The sequence below is a fragment of the Physella acuta genome, unplaced genomic scaffold, assembly GCF_028476545.2.
Source record: "Physella acuta isolate Inbredline_101_S28 unplaced genomic scaffold, ASM2847654v3 ptg002602l, whole genome shotgun sequence".
NCBI classification, from domain to species: Eukaryota; Metazoa; Mollusca; class Gastropoda; family Physidae; genus Physella; species Physella acuta.
Genome location: NW_026734058.1, coordinates 27,501 through 40,753, shown reverse-complemented (window position 1 = coordinate 40,753; position 13,253 = coordinate 27,501). Strand labels below are relative to the sequence as shown.

The 13,253-nt window shown below is 42.5% G+C and overlaps 1 protein-coding gene across 1 annotated transcript in view; it reads right to left on the bottom strand.

Annotated features, from left to right (window-relative positions):
• Positions 1-457: 457 nt before the first annotated feature.
• The window catches only part of LOC131933703 (elongation of very long chain fatty acids protein 4-like), a 14,802-nt gene continuing 2,006 nt past the window's right edge, over positions 458-13,253 (bottom strand). The window contains exons 4-8 of the mRNA XM_059290334.1: positions 12,565-12,573; positions 11,650-11,706; positions 11,027-11,141; positions 9,164-9,291; positions 458-697 (exon numbers count right to left, since the gene is read on the bottom strand). Coding sequence (XP_059146317.1) covers positions 458-697; positions 9,164-9,291; positions 11,027-11,141; positions 11,650-11,706; positions 12,565-12,573 — 549 coding nt within the window. The remainder of the gene's footprint in view (positions 698-9,163; positions 9,292-11,026; positions 11,142-11,649; positions 11,707-12,564; positions 12,574-13,253) is intronic.

Here is a 13,253-nt window from a genome sequence, read left to right as displayed (position 1 = left end):
TAATAATAATGATAATGATAATAATTAATGATAATAATAACAGTAATAATAATAATAATATCAATAATAATTGTGATAATAACAATAGAAATAAATCATTTTCAAGGTATAAAAATTAGCATACGTCAGGAGTACAAAATAAAAGAGTCAACCTATCCAATATTGTCTTAACAAATGGTCACCCTGGAATGGCAAGCTTCTGCCTGCCAGATAAAATTCATCAATTATAAATACGTTATCGAGCTATTCTATTATTTTCTGTTGACCAATGCAATACCAGGAATATTTAAGTTGTTTTTTTTTAACGCGCCGGTTGCACATATTTTCATATGTAAGCCATCACATAACATCATCTGTCACATGTAATACATCTGTTTGTTTTTTTAAAGTTATAAATACTTTAAAAAAATTATATTTATTGAATCGAAAAGCACAAAAAGAAAACACAACTTATGAATCAGTTTAATTTTTTTACTGCATCTCCCACGTTGCTCAGCTCTTCAGCGCGCAAATAGCGGCCGTTGACCTTGGCTCTAGCCTTGACCTGTGCGCGGTTGTAGCACTGCACGTAGAAGTTGATGAACAGCAGGAGAATGATGAAGATGTGGACGAAGGTCAGGTAGACGAAAGTCTTGGAGAACGGGCAGCCGTAGATTTCGTTCCAGAGACCGTAGGTGATGAAGATCATAAACTGGCTCTGTCAACGTTGGGTGGGGGGTTAGTGTGAGTGGTGGAGTGGATGATTAGTGTGTGAGGTTGTGTGGGGGTTAGTGTGAGGGGTTGTGTGGGGGGGTTAATGTGAGGGGTTGTGCGACTGTTAATGTAAGGGGTTGTGTGGGGGTTTAGTGTGATGGGATGTGTGGAAGGTTAGTGGGAGTGGTTGTAGTGGTTAGGGTGGTGGTTTTCGAGTGAACGGTCAGTGTGAGGGGTTGTATGGATGGTTGGTGTGAGTGTTGGGGTGGATGGCTGGTGTGAGGGTTTGTGTGGATGGTTGGTGTGAGGGGTTGTGTGGATGGTCGGTGTGAGTGTTGGGGTGGATGGCTGGTGTGAGGGTTTGTGTGGATGGTCGGTGTGAGTGTTGGGGTGGATGGCTGGTGTGAGGGTTTGTGTGGATGGTCGGTGTGAGGGGTTGTGTGGATGGTCGGTGTGAGTGTTGGGGTGGATGGCTGGTGTGAGGGTTTGTGTGGATGGTTGGTGTGAGGGGTTGTGTGGATGGTTGGTATGAGTGGTTGGGGTGGAGGGTTTGAGTGGGGGATTAGTCTGAGGGGTTGTGTAAATAGTTAGTCTTTTGAGATTTATGGTTCACCGAAAAAAAGCGCAACTGGTAAACTGCATAATGAAAAACTGCGCATAACAGAAAATGCGCAAATACAAACTAAATAAAATAATACACTTAAATTGTGTCGAATTTCGTGGAAATATGTTTTATTATGATACTACAATGTACATGTAGCCACACTTTAAATAAATAAATGTAACGAGTCCCCGAGTCTATCCTGCCGACAACGCCAAATGTAACGAGACTTATCCTGCTCGCAGAGCCAAATGTAACGAGTCTCTGGCTACCCTGCCGACAACGCCAAATGTGACCTTCCCGAGTCTAACCACTCATTCCACACAACATTGACCACAGCATAGATACTCGAAGATGCAGGTTCATTATTGATCCTTTTATTACATGAATCAAAGAATGCTTCACAATAATATAATGAATCAAGAGAGATGTTTCACAATAATAGTCTGAATCAACGGACCCCCAACAGTCCTCACTAGGCTTCATCTAACTGAATACACATGTCTAACGTCCTTCTTAACACAATATAACCAACTTGATACTGCCACACAGACTCACTGAGAGAGAGAGACTGACTGCCTGACTGACTGACCGACCGACTGACTGAGAGAGACTTCTGAGACCTTCTGACCGAGAGAGACCTCGAGCTCAGCCGTCCCCTTCCTTATATCCCCTTCATAATCGTACTCATATTCGGTCCTATCATAATCGTAATTGTAATCGATTCTAATCGTTACATCAGACTGTTAATTACGCCGCTTCTGTCGTACAGTCCGATTTTAATAAGCCACCTGCATCCTGTCACATCAAAGTTGACAGACCGTCTTTCGTATCGCTTCCCGAGATACTACGCCTTGGCATCAGCCAACACCTGCACTGTGACGTCAGACTGTAACACGTTATGTCTCTTGGTAACTTCCCCTAGTTACATCCACCCCTGCCTTTTTTTGTGTGTTATCAACCACAAACAACGCTTGGCAGGTGCAGTCCTTCAAAGTCCATCGCACCACCGTAAAAAAAATCCATTGTTCCACTCACTGTCAATGTCGTCACATTCGTATAAGATTGACAGTTATCCCTATTTCACATATCCAATGTGTCTACATCATCTTCCTCAGACACAAAACAGTTCTAGAATTCACATCCACCTTTTTTCGTTTGGTGCCTTCACCAGTTCACTTTTATGACTTTTTGAACAGTCTGTTTTCATACCAGCGCGACCATGAAAGAATTGATGGTTGCTGACAAAAAATTTCGTATTCTTTCTGTTTCTCAAACTTCTCCGCGGACCACTTATCTGATGGTCTACTGTCTCTCTGCTTTTGGAGGGACCGGGATCCTCCTTGTTGCCGGTATCCTCCCCTTGTGTATCGCTGTTGCTCTGTTGATGGTGACATGGTTCCGGGATGGGTATGAGAATTTCCGTTATAGTTTCCGGTTCCCTAATTGTCTTGGGTTTCCTTGTGTGTAACTGCTCTCCTTGACTATGACAATATTTCTTTAATTGAGCAATATTCGCCCACCGATCCGGTTTGGTGTGATCGATGGGTCTTATCTTAAAGGGGCCACCTGCTACTTTAGGCATCTCCACGACTTGCCATATCTCCTGTCCCCAGAGATCGTGGATTTTGTTTCTGCCTAACGGGTGGCTACGCAGTAATACCCTGTCGTTCAGTTTGAGTGGCGGGTCCTTTGTCTGTACCGGCGGTTCCCTTCGCCGTGCTTCATGTTCTAGTCTTTCCTGTACTACCCTGTACATTTCTCTAATTCGTCTCATATGTTCATTCACATATTCCAGTACAGTGTATGAGCCAGTCATACTCTCCTTTTTTCCTAGGAACAAGTCAAGGGGGAGTCGAGCCTCCCGTCCGAACAGCAACATGTATGGCGAAAAGCCGGTTGTGGCATGGGGTGTGCAGTTGTATAGATATACCAACTCTGGGAGAAAATCAGGCCAACGTTTTTTCTGTTCAGGTTCTAGAGTACGCAGCAAATCATGCATGCTGCGGTTGAACCGCTCGCACTGTCCGTTTCCTTTCGGATTAAATGTGGTTGTTCTAGATTTGTTGATCCCGTAGTGGCTGCACAGTTGGTTAATTACTTCTGACTCAAAGGCCCTTCCTTGGTCAGAGTGTAATTGTCTTGGTATGCCATATTTGATGAACCAATGTTCTATTAAGACCTTTGCCACTGTTTTGGCAGTCTGATCTCGTGTGGGCACCGCCACAGTCCATTTGGTGAAAACATCAGTCATTACCAACACATGTTCCGTCCCATCCGATGATTGCTCCAACGACGTAAAGTCCATAGCCACAATCTCTAGTGGTTTTGTCGCTAATAGGTGTCCCGATGGCTGTCTCATTTTGACAACTGGCATTTTCGCATGCTGACACCTCACACAAGCCTCACAATGGCGTTTGACCTCCATTTCCATATTGGGCCAGTAACACCTTCGTCGTAATATTTTGTGCGTCCTGTCCTGACCCTGGTGTCCTGCCCTGTCATGTGCCAACCTTAGCACTTCTTCTCGTAATTGTCCAGGCACCACCACCTGGTGTATTGTCCCATCAATTTGGTCATGAATTCTCCGCATGAGAACACCATCCTTTATACTGAGACGGTCCCACTGACTCAATATTTTCTTTGTTTCTCGACCAAATTGTTCTCTTTCCCTTCTTCCTGGGAATTTTTGTTCCTGGACGTGTTTCAACAGCGGCTGTAAGCCACTATCCGTTCTCTGGGCATCTCTTATCTCTTTGTGATTAAGGCAACTAAAATCACCAATGTCCATATGTCCGGGCTCTGTGGAAATGTGCTCCACCCCGGTCTGTCCGTTCTGCCTCACTTGCACCCCGTGAGGGATATCTGTTGACGCTCTGACCTCACATATTCCTGTCAGCGTTTCTTCCTCATCGCCCGGTCTCTCGTAAGGATTCCTTGATAAGGCGTCCGCATTGCCGTTGGACCGCCCCGGGCGATATTTTATCTCTAGGTCAAAGAGTGCCAATTCTGCTGCCCATCGCTGTTCGATGGATCCCAACTTTGCTGTCTTTAGGTGACTCAAGGGGTTATTGTCAGTGTATACCACACATTTAGCACCTAATAGATAGTCCCTGAATTTTTCCGTCACAGCCCATTTTAATGTCAAAAGTTCTAGTTTCATGGCGCTGTAATTTGTCATGTTCTTCTCTGATTCCTTCAGAGCTCGACTGGCATAAGCAATAACCCTGAAACCTTGCTTTTGTTGTTGTGATAGCACAGCTCCCAGACCTTTAGAGCTGGCGTCAATTTCTAGCCGAAATGGTTTGTCAAAGTCTGCGTATCCTAATATCGGCGCCTCTGTCAAAGCCTTTTTCAGTAGCTTAAACGAGTTCAGGCATTCCTCAGTCCATAATTCACCTATCAGTTGTGTTTTACCTTTCTTTTTCTCCTTACTGTGTTTCTTTGTCATTTTGTTTACCAAGTCATGCAATGGTGCGGCAATTTTTGCAAAACCAGGCACAAATTTTCTATAATAGGAAGCAAAGCCCAAGAATGATCTGACCTCTACCGTAGTTGTTGGCTGTTTCCATTCTTTAACAGCTGCAATTTTATCTGGGTCAGTGGCGATGCCATCCGACGAAATCACGTAACCCAAAAAATGTACCGATTTCAGACCGAAGCAGCATTTGTCTGGGTTCAGCTTTACTCCTATCTCCCTAAGACGGAGAAACACTTGTTCTAATCTTTCTAGATGGTCCTCCCAAGTTTTTGAATAAACTAGTATATCATCCAAGTACACCAACATTATTTGAAATAGAAAGTCACTCATAGCACTCTGCATTACTCGCTGGAATGTAGCAGGTGCATTAGTTAGACCAAACGGCATACGGGTCCACTCGTACAGTCCCAGTGGAGAAATAAATGCAGTCTTATGTTGATCGTTGGGGTGCATGGCCACTTGGTGGTAGCCACTAGCCAAATCCAAGGTAGAAAAAAATCTTGCTCCCCCCAACGCATCAAGACATTCATCAATACGAGGCAAGGGGAATGCATCCCTTCTTGTGATATTGTTCAATTTCCGGTAATCACAACACAGTCTTATCTCCCCTGACTTCTTTTTTACCACTACTATCGGTGCCGCATACGGGCTCGTGCTGGTTGTAATAATTCCCTTTTTTAGTAGATCGTTCAGGTGTGCCTTCACCGCAGAGTAGTGACTCGGTGGTAATCTTCGATAAGGTTGCGCCACCGGCTTGTCTTGTAGTAAGGGTATCTGGTGTTTTATTACTTCCGTGTAACCCAAATCACCCTCGTACGAGGCAAATATATCCCTGTACTTATTCAACAATTCATTTAGTTTTGGGTCCTCAGTTTCCGGGAATGTATATGATCGGCCATCCTCTTTCTTCACCTCGGCCGTCACATTGACCGACCTAACTGTTACTTCATTACTGCTGGTATTGCTCAGTTCGATGCACTGTGCCGACCTTAGTACCTCGACGTTCTGTGGTACTCCTACCAGAGTATTAGGCGGTATAAAAATTTCCTCATCCAAAACATTTGCCACTAATCCTTGAACTAGTCCATTTTCCGCTGATGTGTATGTCCGCAGTAACACGACGCCTGCCCTCAGTGCGGCGCCACATGGTTCTATCATCACATCACCATTCACACTTCTATCACCAATTTGTAATGTGATTGCCTTGACCGTGTTTGCCGGGACTGATATCCTTCCTCTGGTCTTGGCAAACCTGGCCAACTTGGATCCCCGACCTGGTGTGGTCGATCCGACAATATTTGTAAGAAATTCTGGCAACTGGCCAAGAATATTCATGCCCAACAGGCAAGGTATATTTGACACATTTGTCTCTAGGTTGTGTTTCGTAACGAACACCCCAACCTGCTTCAACCTATGTCCCGCCACCACGACATCCGCCAGAAAATAACCACAGTATGGAATGGTTAGTCCATTAGCTGCCGTCAGGCGCATGCATGTGTCAGACCTCAACCTATGGTCTTTTCCTTTCATCCATTTGGTGTAAAAATTTTCCGTGATTGTCGTCACCTGGGAGTCTGTATCCACAATCGCCTTCACCGCGATGTCCCCAATCGTAATCAACATTTCGGGACAGACTCCCATCATTTTGCTTCTTGGGCCATAACCTCGCCCCTCTGTAGCCTGGCCCTGCCTTACAGAGGACGACCGTTTCCCTGGCAGTACCGTGCCATATGTCCGGGTTGTGAACAGGACAAACAAATTGGTCGACCATCAGCCGTCCACCGGAGTGATGGACCGGCGGGTCGCGGCCGTCCAACCTGTCTCTGTTTTGTACCGTTCTTTTCCTGATTCTCAGCTGTTGACCTGCTTTCTAACCTCTCCAATCTTTGGTTAACCTTATCCAGGAGGGGCCAACAGTTGAGCCATCATGGTTTCCACCGTGCCGGTCCCCGTGGGTGGGGATTGTTTCTGTTCCGGCACAGAGACTTTGTCCACCGAACAGTTCGATTGGTCCTCATCCTCGGACCTGCGGATCGCTGAGTTCCTAACCTGAAGGAAGGTCAACTGCGGGTCTTTGTGGACCTCCTCTTTCAACTCTCTCCTTAAGATCGGGGTTGCTAGCCCCTCGATGAACTGGTCCCTCAGTAGGCGTACATCAATGTCAGGTGTTTTGCCCTTTACCGAATCAAAGGCCCTGTTTATTCGGTGTGAATACTCCATCACACTCTCCGCCATTCTCTGCTTTAAGCCTACGAACCCCGTTAGCAGTTGCGATCCCGACCGTCTCTCCCCAAAGGTCTCCATAATTAGATCCAACACCTTATCTGGATCTGATTGGACGGTTTTATCGTGGCATTTGACCTCTGCCCTAACCGTCTCTCCTATACTGCCCATCAGCAGTCTTAATCTTTCCTCTGGTGACATGTGTCTCGAGGCCCAGGCCGCTTCGACCTCCTCACTGAACCTGTTGGTTAAAGCTGGATCACCGTCCCCGTAAAATTTGTTAATGTGGGACTCTCTGGGCAGGACCACAATATGGGTCTGCTTCTCGTCCAGAGTAGACATTTTATTCCTTTAGTAAAAAAAAGAGTTCTTTCTTACCGTGTGTGTATGAAAAAATTTTTCCTCGTTCCTCAATTTTCACTGTTCCTGAATATCCGAATTCACACACACACTAAACACAGTTATGAACTAGGTTGACCATGGGTGCCTAAAGCGGCAAGTCTCGTTGAATTCATCCTGTCCGCAGCGCCATAATGTAACGAGTCCCCGAGTCTATCCTGCCGACAACGCCAAATGTAACGAGACTTATCCTGCTCGCAGAGCCAAATGTAACGAGTCTCTGGCTACCCTGCCGACAACGCCAAATGTGACCTTCCCGAGTCTAACCACTCATTCCACACAACATTGACCACAGCATAGATACTCGAAGATGCAGGTTCATTATTGATCCTTTTATTACATGAATCAAAGAATGCTTCACAATAATATAATGAATCAAGAGAGATGTTTCACAATAATAGTCTGAATCAACGGACCCCCAACAGTCCTCACTAGGCTTCATCTAACTGAATACACATGTCTAACGTCCTTCTTAACACAATATAACCAACTTGATACTGCCACACAGACTCACTGAGAGAGAGAGACTGACTGCCTGACTGACTGACCGACCGACTGACTGAGAGAGACTTCTGAGACCTTCTGACCGAGAGAGACCTCGAGCTCAGCCGTCCCCTTCCTTATATCCCCTTCATAATCGTACTCATATTCGGTCCTATCATAATCGTAATTGTAATCGATTCTAATCGTTACATCAGACTGTTAATTACGCCGCTTCTGTCGTACAGTCCGATTTTAATAAGCCACCTGCATCCTGTCACATCAAAGTTGACAGACCGTCTTTCGTATCGCTTCCCGAGATACTACGCCTTGGCATCAGCCAACACCTGCACTGTGACGTCAGACTGTAACACGTTATGTCTCTTGGTAACTTCCCCTAGTTACATAAATAAATGCTCGATTTGAAAAAAACAAAAGTGACCTTGATCACTTTTATTGTGCGCAGTTTTCCGTTGCGCATCTTTTCGGTCACCGAGATTTATAACAGTAGCAGCAGTAAGTAGAGTAAATTCTCCGTTTAGACCCGGAGTTAAATAGGGAAAAATTAAGTGAAGACTACTGGTATCTGTGAACTCGGTATATGAAGGGATAGCGTTGTCAGTAACAGACACTGTTACTTTCCATGCCAGGTACTCATTAGAGCTGGGTCGGCTCGGGGACATCAAATGGATTCGAGCTAGAAAACTGTGAGTTTGAGTAACTGTCCAGATTTTTTAAACCACTGGACCAAAGATAAGATAATTTAAGTTGTTTGTTTTTTTACTCACTGACATTGTTTTTGTTAGTGTTCAGATATAATTCATGCCTTAAACTAAGCTGTGTGTATTTTGTGCACTTATAGGCAAAAAAAATATAATGCGTTTAGTTTTAAATCTGTTACGTCTTTTAATTCGATGCCCGGTTTAGGTATTGTAAAAATACGAATATATTTGTTGAGGTGTTGTAAATGATATCATGACTTAAATTTTAAAGTTGATGAGGTATTGTTAATGATATCATGACTTACAATTTGCAACTCAGTGAGGTATTGTAATGATATCATGACTTACAATTTTCAACTCAGTGAGGTATTGTAATGATATCATGACTTACAATTTGCAACTTAGTGAGTTATTGTAATAATATCACGACTTACAATTTGCAACTTAGTGAGTTATTGTAATGATATCACGACTTACAGTTTGCAACTTAGTGAAGTATTGTTAATGATATTATGACTTACAGTGTATATTTTAGTGAGTTATTGTAATGATATTATTACTTACAATTTGCAATCTGGTGAGATATTTCTTCCACCAGAGATACTTCGTCATCTCAGGTCCAAAGGCTGCCAGGGCATAGTACGTGTACATGACGACATGGATAAAACTGTTGACAACTCCATACACTATGTCTGTGGACAAATATGGACAAATGTGGACAAATGTGGGCAAACGTGGACAAACGTGGACAACCGTGGACCAATGTGGACAAACGTGCACAAATATGGACAAATTTGGCCAAACGTGGACAAATGTGGACAAACTTGGACAAATTTGGCCAAACGTGGACAAATGTGGCCAAACGAAGACAAATGTGTAAAACTGGTGATCAGTGTTTCTTCCAGACTTTTTTCTCCGGGGGGGGGGGGGGCATTTGAAATTTTCGGGGGGGGGGGCGGTCAACATTTTTCGGGGGGGGGTGGACACTAGTAAAGAATCTCTGCTGTTGATCACTCCAAACACTATATCTGTGGACAAATGTGGACTGCATGTGTACATGACGACATGAATAAAATTACTGACCACTGTGTACACTATATCTACAAAAATGATGGTGGACACATGTGTACATGACAACCTGTGTACATGACAAAATGTGTACATGACAATAGGTGTAAAGGACAACGTGAATACGGCTTTCGACCTTATCATAAACTATACCTTCGGATCAGTGTGAACAAATATGGACACATGTGTACATAACAATATGGTTAAAAGCGTTGACCTTACCAGTGACCCATGTACGTGTGTGTACAGGGGTGAGATGATTGCTGTGCTGTTCAGAGAAAAGAGTTTGGAAAATAATATCGTCTCTGTTTTACAGGTGCGAACTTCGAGGTTCAAACTTTGTTTTGTTTCAAACCAAACACAGGATATAAGAGTGATGTTGATGTGTTGTGTGATGTGTGATGTGAGCCTTTTGTAAGCTACCACGGAGGCTGGAGTGAATGACTAGACAGCAGCATCACATTTGACCTAAAAGATTTGCTATATTCCCGAAACTAGTTTACTGGCACATATCCCAAACATAATGCACTGGCCATTACCATTAAACCACTGCACTGGCTATTATCCCTATTTTCACTGGCTTTTAACCTAACTTCACTGGCCTTTAACCTAACTTCAGTGGCCTTTAACCTAACTTCACTGGCCTTTAACCTAACTTCACTGGCCTTTAACCTAACTTCACTGGCCTTTAACCTAATTTCACTGACCTTTAACCTAACTTCACTGGCCTTTAACCTAATTTCACTGACCTTTAACCTAACTTCAGAGGCCTTTAACCTAACTTCACTGGCTTTTAACCTAACTTCACTGGCCTTTAACCTAACTTCATTGGCTTTTAACCTAACTTCACTGGCCTTTAACCTAACTTCACTGACCTTTAACCTAACTTCACTGGCCTTTAACCTAATTTCACTGACCTTTAACCTAACTTCACTGGCCTTTAACCTAATTTCACTGACCTTTAACCTAACTTCAGAGGCCTTTAACCTAACTTCACTGACCTTTAACCTAACTTCACTGGCCTTTAACCTAATTTCACTGACCTTTAACCTAACTTCACTGGCCTTTAACCTAATTTCACTGACCTTTAACCTAACTTCAGAGGCCTTTAACCTAACTTCACTGGCCTTTAATCTAACTTCACTGACCTTTAACCTAACTTCAGTGGCCATTATCCCTAACTTCACTGACCTTTAACCTAACTTCAGAGGCCATTAACCTAACTACTCTGGCCATTATTCCGAGCCTATTGCAGCAGTCATTATCCTATGCCTCATTACATAATATTACGTCCATAGATGAGCCCCCACTTACTGTTGCCCTACTTAATACTACGTCCATAGATGAGCCCGCACTTACTGTTGCCCCCAGTAAAAAACTTGAGACCCGTCCATGTAAACAATGCCGTGGTGGTGTGGTGGTACACATGCAGAAAACTCACGTGGTTGTTTTTCTTGCGGACGATGAAGAAAACCTGGAATAATCGTTTAGTTTTTTAAATACACAACAGAGAAACAATAGACTGAGGCTCTGGGACGGGGTGGCGAAGCGGTAGAGCGCTAGATTGCAATCTGGAAAGTCTCGAATTCGACCGGGTTCAAGTAAGTAGAACGTCCCTGAGTTAACCCAGATCTGATGGGTACCTAAGGAAAAAATAAAGGCGGCTAGGCATAATGCTGATCATATTTTCCATTGATATGCCGAGGTCATTAAAACATATGAACTTAACTTCATCTTCCCCATGAGTTTTGAACATAAACGGGAAAACATAATGATGCTGTCGCTAGCCTTTAACTTTACTTTTTTTTGTACAATTTTAACCTATAGCAACAAAATAGAGAAAGCGTAATTTTTTTTTAAATATTAATAACTGGAACATATTATCCTTTCTAAATAGCCTAGCTATATAATAACAAGATACCAATATTGTCTTTACAGAACGCACCAGTAATATACAATGTAATCATTGATATATATACTACCGTGTCTAAAAACTCGACCAACTTCGATATGAAGAATAACCAGGCTAGGTTGACGTACTGAAATAAAACAAAAATATTTCATGTATTCTCCATGCAGAGCTGTTAAGGTTTGGACCAGAGTTAAGTTTAGACAAGAGTTAGGTTTAGACAAAAGTTAGGTTTGGACAAGAGTTAGATTTGGACAAGAGTTAGGTTTGGACGAGAGTTAGGTTTGGACAAGAGTTAGATTTGGACAAGAGTTAGGTTTGGACAAGAGTTAGGTTTGGACAAGAGTTAGATTTGGACAAGAGTTAGGTTTGGACAAGAGTTAGGTTTGGACAAGAGTTAGGTTTGGACAAGAGTTAGATTTAGACAAGAGTTAGGTTTAGACAAGAGTTAGGTTTAGACAAGAGTTAGGTTTGGACAAGAGTTAGGTTTAGACAAGAGTTAGATTTGGACAAGAGTTAGGTTTAGACAAAAGTTAGGTTTGGGCAAGAGTTAGGTTTAGAAAAAAGTTAGGTTTGGACAAGAGTTAGGTTTAGACAAAAGTTAGGTTTGGACAAGAGTTAGGTTTAGACAAAAGTTAGGTTTGGACACTTAGGTTTAGACAAAAGTTAGGTTTGGGCAAGAGTTAGGTTTAGACAAAAGTTAGGTTTGGGCAAGAGTTAGGTTTAGACAAAAGTTAGGTTTGGACAAGAGTTAGGTTTAAACAAGAGTTAGGTTTGGACAAGAGTTAGGTTTGAGAAATGCAAGAAGTTAAAAACTTTTAATTATTCTTGTCAAATTATTCGAATATAACAAAAAACGAAATCCATTTTTTAAAATTAGAGTGCACAATTAATGTATTTAACGTTGCCATAGTTTTCAGCCAGTAATGATCCTCGTACTTATGTTTACCAAACAACCCTCTTAGCCAATCAGAAACCTTGTACTTACGTAATATCTCTGTGGAAAACAAAATAATGTGTTGATTTATGTTTTTGGAACAATTGAACATGTGATTAAATCAAAATACTTTTGTTGCGTGTGATTGTATAAATCGAAGTATTGGATTGTAAAGAACTAATTTTATTCGACACATTATTAGGTTTTGTTTCAACCTAATAATGAGTCGAAGAAAATTAGTTCTTTACAGTTCAATAGGTTATAGCTCAGCAATGGATCTTAGAACACAAATCATACTAAGATTTTGGGGGATATGTAATTTTTTATTTATTTTTACACACAAGTTTTAAGATAATGTTGAGTTTGTTTTTTTTAATTCAGATTTGTAAATAAAAACTTTTAAAACTTAGCTTTTAGCCTCTGGTGTGGCATTTTAATCAACAAATTCCTTCTACTTCGATCCCCTCCAACACAATTAAGTACTGTGTCAACATGGTATGCGCCATATAGGCCGTTGAATCCAATTTCATCCTGCTTTTCTTTTTGGATTAGTCCCATAGTATTTGTCCAACCAAAAACAAACTACAAGGCAGCAGTTGTTTGATTTTGGAGTTGTCTCTCCTAGATGAGTTGCTGTCCCCAGCTATCGAACCTCATCTGCCCGGGGATTCAAACTCGGCACTCTTCGGTGCAGCAACCATTAACCTAACCGGCCCACCCACGCTGACCTCAACAAATAA